Below are 13,406 nucleotides of genomic sequence, written 5' to 3' on the forward strand. Positions count from 1 at the left end.
AAAGGAGGGCCAAGCCCGTAAGGCTAATTTTATGTGGGCTTATTTGGTGTATCATTATGGGCCTCTAATGTACGCAGGGAGATACCCATTTAGGTGAAGCCCATAAGGAGAAACTCCATTAAATTAACTTCTTTCAAAAAAAAGTAAAAAAACTCATATTTATGCTTGGAGAACTGGAAATCAAGAATCGCATTGCTCGTGAGTAGTGACGGATTGCGTCGTGTTTCTTTCTGGCGGAGTCGTGCTATGCTCTGCTCAGTTCTCAGTACGTCTCTCATTTTATTATTTTCACTTGTTCTCCTTTCTGTGCTGAAACCTTTTGTTTTTCCTATTAGTTGCGAGAGGTGAGGATTTGTTGGCAATATTCGTTCATTTGCTTATTAAATTGTATATTTACGCGCCAGTGATTTAGAGTTAGGGTTTGCTTTTGTTTACTTCTTGATTTTGCTTGCCTCGTTGTAAGAATTAGGTTTTCAAATTCAATTCATTAGTAGCTTGACGAGTTTAGGTAGAAGCCGGATTTAATATTGAGGTGATAATGACCAGTAGCGGCATTAGTTGATGAGGTTATTGAGAATCTGTTGGGAAACTATTGGAACTCTGTCATTGAAAAATCTACTCTCTGTTTGGATACGCTTATTTGGTAATACATTGTCTAACAGTTTTGAGCAGTAAGAAGTATGAAAAATGCGTTTGCTGACTCACAAAATGTTTTAGTGACAGGAATAGGAGTGAAATATAGGGTAGTCTTTTGAGGATATTTTCCTGAACTAGGAATAAAATTAAAAATTGGAGTGGGAGAACTTGAAATGGGAATGGTGGTTGTCTCATGTCTACTATTCTTGTCTAGTTGCAGTTTTTGCCTTGGTATTAAATTGACATGATCCTTATTATATCTCATTTTGCAAGAATAATAATATAATGTAGAAGCTGGTTGGTGGGAACAACTAACAAAGTTCTTTTTAAGATGTTTATAATCTATCATGTGGTGATCAAACATCAAGAAAATTTGATAAATTTAAGATTACGATCGAAGATTTGAGGGAAAGACTGAAGGTTTAGATGTGTGAGGAGAGCTACATGTGAGGATAAAAGATGAGGGGGAGAGAATCGTGAAAACAGAATAAGTATTCTGAAAAAGAGTTTGAAAATAGATGTTTATGTGTCACGACCTATCTGTTCTCAGTTAAAGAACCCTTTGGGTTACTCTAAACCCTACCGAAACTGGGTCGCTTCAAAAGCACATCTCTTGATGTCCCTAGAGTCATCACAAAAGATTGTGAAATACTTGAACAAATTTATTATTATCGAGGAATATATGTCTCCTGCCTTAAAGATTCGTTAATGCTGCTGTCATTAAGGAGTTGCTAGATTCTGCTAGTGACAGATTTTTCTTTGGTGAATCTAACTTTTGACCTATGTATTTTGGCAAGGATACAACTTCAAACTGATTATTGTGCTTTTCCCTTGTGTACCATCTTCGTTTGATATATATAATCCTCTGTATTTTATGCGTTTTTCAGTTGTTTGCGCCTTTGCGGTGTTTTCATCCCTTCTTCTTTGTTTGTGTGAAATTTATAGCTCTGGAGGTTTTCTAAACGGTGCCCTCCCTTCTTCAAACTGAAAACCATATCCTTGGTGCAGGCAGGAGGCAAGAAATCTGAGAAGAAAGAGTTGGGCCACAGGTCACCTGGATACCAACAGAGAGGTGGACGAAGAGAATTTAGAGGTCATAGTACTATTTTATTCTCCGTATGGCAATGTAGTTGCCACACGGGCATTGCAGAATGGACAGCATGGAACTTTCTGGCTTTATATTTATGTGTAATGGAAAAACAAAACCACAGTGCTACCAGTACCGTGTTTTTGGGCTTCCTGCTTTAAGAAAGCAAGTTGTAGAGAAAATCAAGTGTGGCATGAAACTTTTTTTGTTTGATTTTGACATGAAGCTTCTATATGGTATATATGAAGCAACTTCTGATGGAAAGTTGAACTTGGAATATGCTGCTTTTGGCGGAAAATTTCCAGCACAGGTAACTTTATGTTGTTTCAGCTCATATTCAAAACCTGTATAGGGTCATTGGTATAAATAACAGGTAGCGATGCAACCTGAACTGTGTTTATTGCTTAGTTAAGGATGGTCCATACTTAATGACCGATTATGCAACATTCTTCAGGTGAGATTCAATATATTTAAGGATTGTTTGCCTCTGCCAGAAAGTAAGTTTAAACTTGCTATCCAAGAGAATTATGAGAAGGGAAAATTTAAATAAGAACTCAATGCCCAGCAAGTAAGACGCCTTACCAATTTTGCTAAGCTCTGTCGAATCTTGTTGTTATTTGTGAGATAGTAGTCTGTCCATTTTATTCTAATTTAATCACATTTATGGCAGGTGAGGGATCTATTGTCTCTGTTTCATCCCTTTACAGTGTCAGTGCCATTACCTTTGCATCCTATGTTGCCCGATATGGCCACACCTCCATTGTTCACTCCTGCCAATCAAACCAGAGAATGTCAGTTTCAGCCACAAGCAAGGATACCCGTGGAGGTGGCTGGGATGCATGCAAGTCAGCATGGTTTGGCAGTTTTAGAGCCTCAATAGATTCCACAGACGATATTACCCCAACATCATGATTATTACGGACCCAGACCCACAGTGAACCTGAGCTACGTCTGTCCATCATATGAGCCACAATTCCTCCCAGCTCCGAGGGTCGAGATATGGCTGAGCCTGGGATTTATCATGAGTATAACCATTCGGTATCAGTGCCTCGACATGTGGAACAGATGGTCATTCCCTCTCGTTACTCTTCATATGGATTAATGGTTAACACAAGCCAGACTGAATCAGCTACCCATGCACAAGCTCTACAACCTCCAAGTAACCCAAATTATACAATGGAACTGCAAAATCCACACTCGCTTGGAGAACTCGTTCAATATCTGCCTGACCTGTATCGCAGGAACTTTGCCCCTTACACCTGATGAAACTTTTCTGTTCTCATTTCATTTTTGGAGAATGAAGCTTGGTGTCTTATCTTTTATACCCTAGTTACTGTTGGCTTCAAGGAATACTTTTGAACCCCAAACTGGCTGCTAATTTTCTGGATATTATCTCCTGTATACATCTAAATTTTTGTCTCTTATTTTCTTTTTCTTTATAAGTTTCTTATTGAGTTTTTTTATTAGAGGGAAGACCATCTTGTTGTTGTCATTACAGGTATGGGGCTGAGACAAATATTCCTGAGCAAGAAGATGCTGTTGGATACTGGGATCACCAGCGCCCGCCTGCAGCCCCACACACTTCACAGCCTGTACAAACATATTCCTCAATACCAGAAGCACACACACTGGCCGCTCCTTACAATCAGAACCTTGGCTTCAGTAATGGTAGCTATCAGTTTCCATCACAAGGGGAGACAAATATTGTTCCTCAGCAAGAAAATGCTATTGGATACTGGAGTCACCAGCAAATGCCTGCTGCTCCACACACTTCTCAGCCTGTTCAAACACATTCCTCGACACCTGAAACTCATGGGCTGGTTGGGGGAAATATTCATATTCCGCCCATTTATCCTTACCAAGGTTACCCTTCAACATATCAATGACTGAATCTCTGATTGGCGTGCTAAATGAGCCCTAGTGTTGGCATAAGCTCTCCTTAAGAAATCGGTGCTAGTAGTTTTTGAATCAATTTTTTTTTCCAATTATCTTTTAAAGGCGAAATATTATCGTAAGGAGGGGGAAAATACATCTTGGGGGTTTTACTTTGTTTTTCTACCAGAATGTGGCTGCACCATCTAACATTTAGTGAGGATCTTTGAGCATAACTTGGAACTTTCTTAGTGATGTGACTTTACTATGCTTTGTCTACATTTCTCTTGGTTTCTCCCTTGTTGGATGGAAGTTACAAAAAGAGTTTGCGTCAATGCGCCATTCCATAAGAAGTCGAGCCCCAAGTCAAGGCTGAATAAGTGGTTGACCGCTTGACTTGTGTGCTTCTTGTAGTAGATGGCCCATCAAATCGCCTTTATCTTTGAAGTGATTGGGGGGGTCACACTGGCGTAATCAGTACAACAACAAAATTTTCAAAATAAAATCATGAATGTTTAGTATTTGGTGTGATAAAACGGTATTTTTTTTTCAAACAATTTTTTCAGAATTTTGTAAATTTTTTTCTGGACGACAAAATCTTACACCGATTGAGTCAGCACCGAATCTCCCCCGAATCAGCGAATCCTGTGAAAAAGCTAGACCAGACCAGTTGATAGGACAGCGGAATTCTTATTGGCATCCGCAACTGTCTTCGAAAGTAATTTTTTTACAAAAAAAGAAAGTTTCTTTTTTAGACATCTTTGTATGTAGCCTTTTACCAGTCTGATATCACATTGCTCGGGTTAACCAAGAAGCATTACAATTAAACAATCAGTATTGGACGGTACACACATAGCTGGTGATGGTGTCTGTCTATCTAGTCATAATGCTGCGCTTTTTAGGTGGTCGGTCACAGGCAAGCAGCCAATTGAGACCTATTTTATGCTTAATTGTCAGCAGACATGTCTGGTCTGCTCTTTTGCTTTTACTTTGCCGTGTCCGGTGCGTCCTATCATTTTTTCTCATATATAAAAGTCGAATGTACAGATATTTGATGCCTTTATATCTTCATCATTGCTTGGCATGGACCCCCAAAGTCTTTGATCGATTCATGCATGGCTACTTGAACACATGCTCTCAATTGTGTTCCACCCACGAATTAGATTGCAAATTAAGCAACTCTGCCTAATCATGTGATGATTGTCCATTTTAGTCTGGCAATTCCTGTTAAAAACGTGATAGGAACACCATGAAGACAGGGGTAGGTAAACCACCGCTTCGTATATAAAGCAGATGTGGGTCCCTGCAGTAGAAGTGATTACGTTTTTTCAATGTAGTTTTAATCACAGACGTTGAATCTGTTTATCAAATATAAAAAAATGTGTGGAGCTCATACTGGTAAATAAACTGAATGTATGTGATTAAAACTTCAGTTGCTTCTGCTCTTAACCCTATATTATTGTAGTAAACAAAAACTAGAAGATAATGAAACCCACCAAACCGTCAAAATCGAAACTGATTGGTCGGTTTTTTCCTTAAAAAGTTTACACATTTTTCCACTAAAAATTGAATCGATCAAAAATCGAAAAAAACTGAAAAATTAATCATTTGATAGGTTAAATTTGTGTAAAAAAAAACCAAAATGATATATGTCCATAATTTTTCCATCAATAAATTTATGTAAGTTTATGAATGTTTATTTTGTGGATGTGTAATACTTCTGAAAAAAAAATTAAAAAAAAAATCGCGACCACTCTTAATATCTGGACAGAGGCAATAAAATATTTTCTAAATCGCACATGCCAAGGCCCACCAACATACGGGGCTCATGCAAATGGACCCTTTGACTTGACCGCATCAAGACCACACAGTCCTAATTTATTAAAATGCAATGCACGTTACAAGACATTTTTAGTTCAGTCAGTCATCCAGTCAAACCATTCTCCAACCGAGCTCGGGGGCTAAAGGGTAACTTCATCGGACTTCACAATCAAGAAGGGCCCACGAACTCCGTGAGCTGGCAAACCAGGATGTCCGCTGCACAATCATAGCAACAATGACAGCCGTAGAAAATCATGTCTACTTTCTTTCTTCCGGTTTTTTCCTCCTTTTTTTTAAAAATTTTCTTTCGTCACTAAAACTCCGACGCGCTTTCTAAATAAACGCGGTGTTGATTTCTCGAAACGGATAACAAAGACCGAGCGGGCCATACTAAAAGCGACTGAGAACTTCTTCATCAGGTCTGCTTGCTCCGCAGCCACTGCTTTTGGCGCTCGGATGGGGATTTGCTGCTCAGACGAGGCTGGCGGGAGGTCGGCCGTGGGCGGCACCGCTGCCGCGGTTCCATCCGCTGCTTCTCCAAACGACGCTGTCAGCTGTTTCCTCAACTCTCGCGGCTACCATGGTCTCTTCTCTGAGATCGAGGTTTTGACCTCTCAACTCTATCTCTCTAGGTCGTGCGCTGGATTTTTGAACTTGCTTGTAAGCGTTTAATTGTTTAATAAGAGTGATTAAACTCTATCTCTCTCTCTACCGTTTTGCGGTAGTGGTTGAATTGGATCTCGAAGGTTGTTCAACTGTCATTTTAAATTAAATATATATTTTAGGAACCATAATTATTTTTATTTTTGCTATGTTTTTAAGCTGCTGAATTCTCTTCTTGTGCGTTCTAAATTATTTACACATTGATTGTTTTCCTCCTAAGTGGATTAGGATTTGGATGTAATAGTAATACCTGGTTTTGACAACCTAGGTTGTTGATTCGTGGATTGTTCACTTCTGCCAAAATGTAGTGTTTAGATCGATATATTTTGCAGTGAGAGGATTTTTATTCCACAATTTTGTTAATTGTGACTTTCATGTCTAAAATTTAGTGCTAGTGTCTTGAAATTTCTGTGATTTTAACTGCCAAATTAAGAAACCTTGTCTTTTATGGTATATTGGAATGGTAGGTTATCACGAGGATGGCGTCTTAACTAAAAGTTATGCTCATGTGTCAGCTAAGTCCTCTGTGAAATTCAGATTATATGCACAAAGCTAATGATCTGAAGAGTCCATGCGTGGTTTGTGAGGGTTGAAAATGATGTTACAAAACAAAACATGGGTTTTTGTCCCTCAACATAACTCATTTCTTGGTGTTTGAATCTGAAATTGGAAAAGATTTTCACATCATTGAAAAGATTCTCTCTCTTGAAATGGAAGCCAGTGCTTTCGAATTTCTAGGATTTCTGGCCAATTAAGGCACTTACTACTTTATTACATACTCAAAGAGTAATCTAAATTCAAATTTATCTTAATTGACAGCTATGCTTGTACATCGGTTGAATCCTCCACAAAATTTATATTATAAATTCAAAGCTAATTATCTGTTGAATTAAGCATAGTTTGTTATCACTTGAAAGTGGTTATCGATATCATACCATACACTTTTTTGCCAACCAAATAACTTATTTTCTTGTCTCGACATTTTAATTAAAATTGTCTTTTTAGTATGCTTTTCGCATCCTTCATTTTGACCTTTTTTTTAAATATAAACTTGCAGTTGTCATTTTCTGCTACAAACTTGCGTGATTTGGATGTCTTTTCAAAGGTTTGTTGCTTTACTTTCCAATGTTTATAGATGCGCAATAATTGTGTGTGTGTGTTTTTTTTTTTTTTGTGTATGTGTTTGTCACTTTGTCTTTACTTTCCTGATAGATAATGGATTTTGACATTATATTGTTAGGTTTGAGAGAAATTTTGTGTACTTTTGACTCTATTCCCTAGATATAGAAACATCTAGTGAATTGCATTTCATACACTTAATATGGGGATCTTCATGGAGTCTTTTTATTTTCATGTTTTCTTTTCGAGGATTCATTAAAATGTTCCTCTATATGTTGGACATAGTAGGAGGTTGTGCTTTGTGTTTACCTTGTATATTAAGGGATTTTGGACTTTGGATTCTTAAAGAAAAGATGTCTGTCTAGGCTACTTGTTGATTTGGGCTTAAGTTTTTGATACCTCATAGTCCTTCAAGTATTTCATGTTGTAACCTTATTGGATTTGGTACCCATCACATGCTTGCGCTTATAAGCATGAAAAAGTCAAAATAATATGAAAAAAAGAGAGGAGAATTAGTGTGGGATACTAGGGGACGCATCAAGAAAACAGGGATGACATGCAGGGATACTTGAATTACTTCATCTACTTATGATTTTATTATGTAATTTTCTTCTCTTTTTATTATGTTCCCATTCCTTTAGAGTGATCCCATGGTGGTTGTTTATACGAAAGGAAAAGATGGAGCACTTAGAGAAGTATGCCGCACTGAAGTAGTTCTTAATTCATTGAACCCCAAGTGGATTACAAAGTATATCATCATGTTTCAGTTTGAAATTGTCCAAACTCTGTTGTAAGTCCTTGAACCTTTTCTTTTTCTTCTTATATTCATCATACATGCATTTATTGGCTCCATCTCAATATCATGTGTCAAATTGCAATGAACCACAGGTTTCGTCTGTATGACATTGACACCCAGTTTCACAATGTAGACCTGAAGGTATATGCTTATTCTTGCCTGTTCTTTACTCTGTCATTGTCATTGTTGAGGAGGTTGCCATTGTAGTTGCAACTTTATTACTTTGTAGTTTTCAATAATTAAACTATTTGGGTATCTACCAACAAATTTTCATTTTATGCTCAATGTTCAAAACTTCTGATTAACAAGATTTATAAGTTTTTGTCTAGTGTGCTAACTTGACACTTGCATCAAGTGAATGTGTGAATCTGAGAACTGATTAAAGATTTAAATATGTACTTAATATCAACTTTTGAGCCTATAGCTGCCTTTAAAACCTCAAATACAAAAGGAAGAATTACTATACCATTTTTTATTTGTGCTGACAAACTTTGAGGGGTTATTTTTCCTTGTTGTCTCTCACCTGGAATTTTTCGGTTTTGTGTTAATATGATTCCCACGAAGTAATAAAACTTTGGAGGCAATAGTGGAAGATTTTTTCTGTATGTTACTCTCACTCAAGGGTATAGAAGGCTTAAATAGAAGAATCACTTTATTTAACTTATGCAGATGCTTAAGCTGGATGAGCAGGAATTCCTTGGTGAGGCAACCTGTACATTGTCTGAGGTAGGATTTCAACACCACTTCACAGCAGTAAGAAGTTCAATCTTCTTCAACATACCATGATGAAAGCCTGATTTCTTCAATGTACAAAATGCGGGATGCACTTATTAGTGTTAAGATTTCTGATTTCAAATTTCTTGTGTACACATTATCCACAATATTAGCAAATTGCATAAGCTACTTATCAACACTATTTCCCCCATCTGAGCAGGTTGTGACAAAACCGAATGGGTCATTAACATTAGATCTTGTACGTAGAGAAGAAGCCTCTATATCAAGCCATTCCCGATGCTCTGGAAAGCTTACTGTGCATGCTGATGAATGCATTAGCTCTAAGACAACTACAGAGATTATATTTAGGTGTACAGAGTTGGAAAACAAGGATCTGTTCTCAAAAAGTGTATGGATTGCTTGGATTACATCTCTTTCTTGTGTCAGGCTCTTGTGCAATTTCTAAAGTGATTTTTGGCTCCGTTGCAGGACCCCTTCTTGGTAATATCAAAAATCATGGAGGGTGGGGTCCCTATTCCTGTTTGTAAGACAGAAGTCATAAAGAATGATCTTAAGCCAACATGGAAACCTGTGTTTCTGAATATTCAACAAGTTGGGAGCAAGGTAAAAAAATTCCTCTATTTTGTATGATTTTCGCTGGCTTTGAGAAACCAGGCATGGAGAAATCGTACTCTTTTGTTAGTTAGTTTACATGGCTTTGCCAAAATTGAAATACAATTAGTAGAAAATGTGATCTTCTTGATTATGCAAGTTTCCCTTTCCATTGTTCTTGTATTTTTTTTCTTTCTAAGAGCAAGCTCATTTTGTATCTAAACCAAAGGGCTCTAATTGTTTAGATTGAATTTAAAAGGGGATCTTATTACGGAAATATATGGTGTCCAATGCTTCTGTCTGCAATCATTTAGCATAGATATATTTGGTTATACATGGGTTGGGGGCATAGTTTCGTCACCTCATTATAGCAAGCTTTCACAATCTTTTTTTTTTTTTTCAAACTTGATTTGCAGGACAGTCCGTTAGTTATAGAGTGCTTCAACTTCAATAGCAATGCCAGGCATGATTTATTGGGGTAAATAGTGATTTTCTTTCCCTGTTTCTATTTCTTTTCATTGTAGGCTAGAATAGAGATAATGCTTTTATATTGTTATCAGAAAAGTTCAGAAATCACTAAGAGAGTTGGAAAAGCTTCATTCTAGTGGGCAAGGAGAAAATTTATTTGTATCACCATCCACCGGGCACAATGACCACAACAAGGTACATTTTTCACAAATAAGATTGTGTTCTATCTGATATTTCCTTTCTTTTGCCTTGAAATTACAAATATTTATCTCAATGCAGGTATTGAAGAGCCAGTTATTCGTTGACAAGTTTTCTGAGAACATACAGCACACTTTCTTGGATTACTTGGCAGGAGGATTTGAACTGAACTTTATGGTGGCTGTCGATTTCACAGGTACTGACATTGAATGCAACATGTGTTGCAGTAGCTGAATATCTCCTTTATAACTTCTGGAGGGAACTGCAAATTAGTAGTTTTAAATGTGACATGTAAGGTTGTCATGTATATCACGCAGTGATTCTCCTGGTGTTTTGTCCCTTCAATTCACGATCTTCATGTCGGTTATGCCAATTATTTACATCTGTAAACTTCAAAAAAAACCATATATTTACATCTTTCTCGTAGTATCCATCAAAGATCTTCCTCTGGCAATATTTTTTTTGTCTTCTTTTATATTTGGTAGTTTTTTTAAAATTATTTTTCGTTGATACTCCTGATGCATGTTACTTCTTAATCCAGGCCATTTCTCAGAATGCTGGTTCTAAACTTTGAAACTCAAGGAAAATATTTTTCCTTGATTGAAAAAATATATGGAAAATGCGAGTTATAATCTGACATGGAGTTGTAAAAACTTTGGAAGTTAAATTTAATTTTGTAGGAGGCATAACCTTGTTTCAAAGAGAGAGCGTTCAAGATTCTTTCCTCATTAATATTTTTGTTGTCAATATGCTGTTTCTTATTAACGACCCCATTAATTTTTAAACTTCCATATATGTTTCATTTAGGGGGAAAAAAACATAAACTCCATGTTTAATGATTTGTATGGGTGATTGAATGTGTTTTCATTCATTTTCTTTCTTTCAGCTTCAAATGGAAATCCCCGTCTCCCAGATTCCTTGCATTATATTGATCCCTCCGGACGGCCAAATGCATACCAGCAAGTGAGAAATATGCCTTTCAGCATTATCTGTAAAATGTTCTCATGTTAGTAGACCCTTTTAACCTTGCAGCTTCTCTTTTTTTTTTTCCAGGCAATAATAGAAGTTGGAGAGGTTTTGCAATTTTATGATTCAGACAAGCGCTTTCCTGCTTGGGGTTTTGGAGCACGTCCAATTGATGGTCCAGTTTCTCATTGCTTTAACTTGAATGGAAGTAGTAATTATTGTGAGGTGAGATGGTCACAACTAATTAATCTGCTTATACTCATACAGTACCAACATGCTGAGCATATGATATTCTTCAGGTTGAAGGAATTCAAGGAATTATGATGGCATATAATAGTGCCCTCTTTAATGTTTCTCTTGCGGGACCAACGCTGTTTGGACATGTGATTACCAATGCAGCTCTAATTGCCAGCCAGTCTCTTGCAAATGGAGGGCGAAAATACTTTGCTTTGCTAATAATCACGGTAAAAAAATGTGCTAGTGATTTACATGCCTGTCATTTAGTTAGTCAGCATTTGCTGTACTGTTTTTAAGAATGTTTCTTTCATAACCATTCTCAGATATATGAGGTACTTCGTTTCAGTAATGTAAAAGTTTGATATCTTTCTGGTGGTTCTGAAATCTATTGAGACTGTATGTTAGGACGGAGTGGTAACAGATCTTCAAGAAACCAAAGATGCATTAGTTAAAGCATCAGACCTACCGCTGTCAATCCTCATTGTAGGAGTTGGAGGAGCTGATTTCAAAGAAATGGAGGTATCCCTTTCACTTCCATGCCTTTCATGATAAAATAGTCAACTTTTTTTTTTTACTCTTTTCAATATATAATCCCTGGTACTGAAAGCTTAATTTCAACTGTGTTGCTTCATCTACTGATCCATTTTTTCCTTAAATTTTGCACAGGTTTTAGATGCAGACAAGGGAGACAGACTTGAGAGTTCAAGCGGGAGAGTTGCTTCGCGTGATATGGTACAGTTTGTACCACTCCGAGATGTACAAAGTACGAAATCTATCATATATGGAAAATAATTTCTCAACTAAGTTTTCGAGCAATACTATCCAGTTGATTATTATTGGGTGCTGACTTCTCTAATATTTGCAGGTGGAGAAATTTCAGTTGTTCAATCACTTTTAGCAGAACTACCAAGTCAATTTTTAACCTACATGCGAACCAGAAATATTCAGCCAAAACATGACACTGTGTAGAAGTGTTCATATGTAACCGAAATCTCAGTTGCTGGTTTCATGCCATTTAATTTTACCTTCATGGGGGGGTCATGTTGAAAAAATGCTTCATGGTGGTTAGGTTATCAACGAGGCCTCAGCGGAAAGGTAGAATTAGCTGCATGATCCTTTTTTTCCTGAGAATCACAGCTAGAATGGCGTTTTGCTATCTTTTACTCAGCTTTGTACTAACTCCTCAAGAATCCATTAATGCCCGACCCAGTGGAACCAATTATGCAGAGGATCTGATCGGGGGACTAATCGGTGTTACCAACCAGAAGGATCAATGGAGGTAAACACCTAAACTGCCAAGTTTGCGAAGTTACAACTAAAGAGAAATGTGAGCTTAGGCATATATCCGTTCATGTTTTCGTCATATGCTCTCTCATTACGGAGGAGTTTGGGCCCATTGAAATCAGGTTGAGACGAGATTTCCGGGCCTTCCCTGCTCACCAGGTTTTTTTTAAATGTAATTTGTAGATTTGCAGACATGTGTTGTATGCCACTTTCCTCTTTCTTGGACTGCGGGAAAAAAAACTGAGGATGGGCCTTCCATTTCTAGAAACTCTTTATTTTCATTTTGATTTTTTTATGAGATTATCTTTAATTTCCCCAGTTGTGGCAAAGCTGGTTAACCTGAATGTTCACAAACAACAAAACAAAAGCGATGCAAAGTTCTCTTCGTCTCTCCCACGGGGAGGTCGAAGTAGGTTGAATTGTTGTGATAAAAAACTCTCTCCGTTGGCCTCATCGAGGCCACGATTGTAAAAGCCCAAAAGGGTCATTGGGCCTTTGTTGTCTAAGGTAAATTTTATTTACACATCATAAAAACACTATCTTTATATCATTTTTTTAACATGATATGATTATACAAAAAAATTATAAGTCTACCCATAAAATTATAGTGAAAATACCAATTTACCCATTCTCCCTCATGCCTGACACGGCCTCCCTCTCTGCCGCAGCCTTCCCTACACCGACGATCTCCCTCTCCCTCACTGCGGCCTCCCTGGCTCATAGGCTATGACACTATCAGTAACCTTCTTTGGCTCTTTCTGAATTATGATATGCCTTACACTAACGGATGCAGTTGTGTTTTATTCTTGTGCAGGGTTGGTTGAAAAGTGGCCCAAGAAATGTGAAGTAGTGTATGTGGATTGTGTTAAATGTTAACCTGGAATCTGATGATGTCTCTGGTTGGATTACCCAGCAAATAAAGCTATGTAATTC

At 37.4% G+C, this 13,406-nt stretch overlaps 1 protein-coding gene across 1 annotated transcript; it reads left to right on the forward strand.

Moving 5' to 3' along the window:
* The first annotated feature begins 115 nt into the window (after positions 1–115).
* Positions 116–12,811, forward strand: LOC119985585 (protein BONZAI 1-like). Its single transcript, XM_038829876.1, is given in 24 exon segments — positions 116–265; positions 1,645–2,033; positions 2,178–2,291; positions 2,394–2,577; positions 2,691–2,955; positions 3,222–3,586; positions 4,498–4,597; positions 5,511–5,607; positions 5,723–6,019; positions 7,137–7,184; positions 7,840–7,988; positions 8,087–8,135; positions 8,664–8,720; positions 8,929–9,117; positions 9,198–9,332; positions 9,737–9,798; positions 9,881–9,983; positions 10,068–10,182; positions 10,873–10,949; positions 11,040–11,177; positions 11,252–11,416; positions 11,595–11,708; positions 11,856–11,952; positions 12,055–12,811. Coding segments are annotated over 23 exon segments (3,270 nt in total). The 5' UTR covers positions 116–265; positions 1,645–1,787; the 3' UTR covers positions 12,159–12,811.
* The last annotated feature ends 595 nt before the right edge of the window (positions 12,812–13,406 follow it).

Source organism: Tripterygium wilfordii, chromosome 19 (genome assembly GCF_013401445.1).
Source record: "Tripterygium wilfordii isolate XIE 37 chromosome 19, ASM1340144v1, whole genome shotgun sequence".
NCBI classification, from domain to species: Eukaryota; Viridiplantae; Streptophyta; class Magnoliopsida; order Celastrales; family Celastraceae; genus Tripterygium; species Tripterygium wilfordii.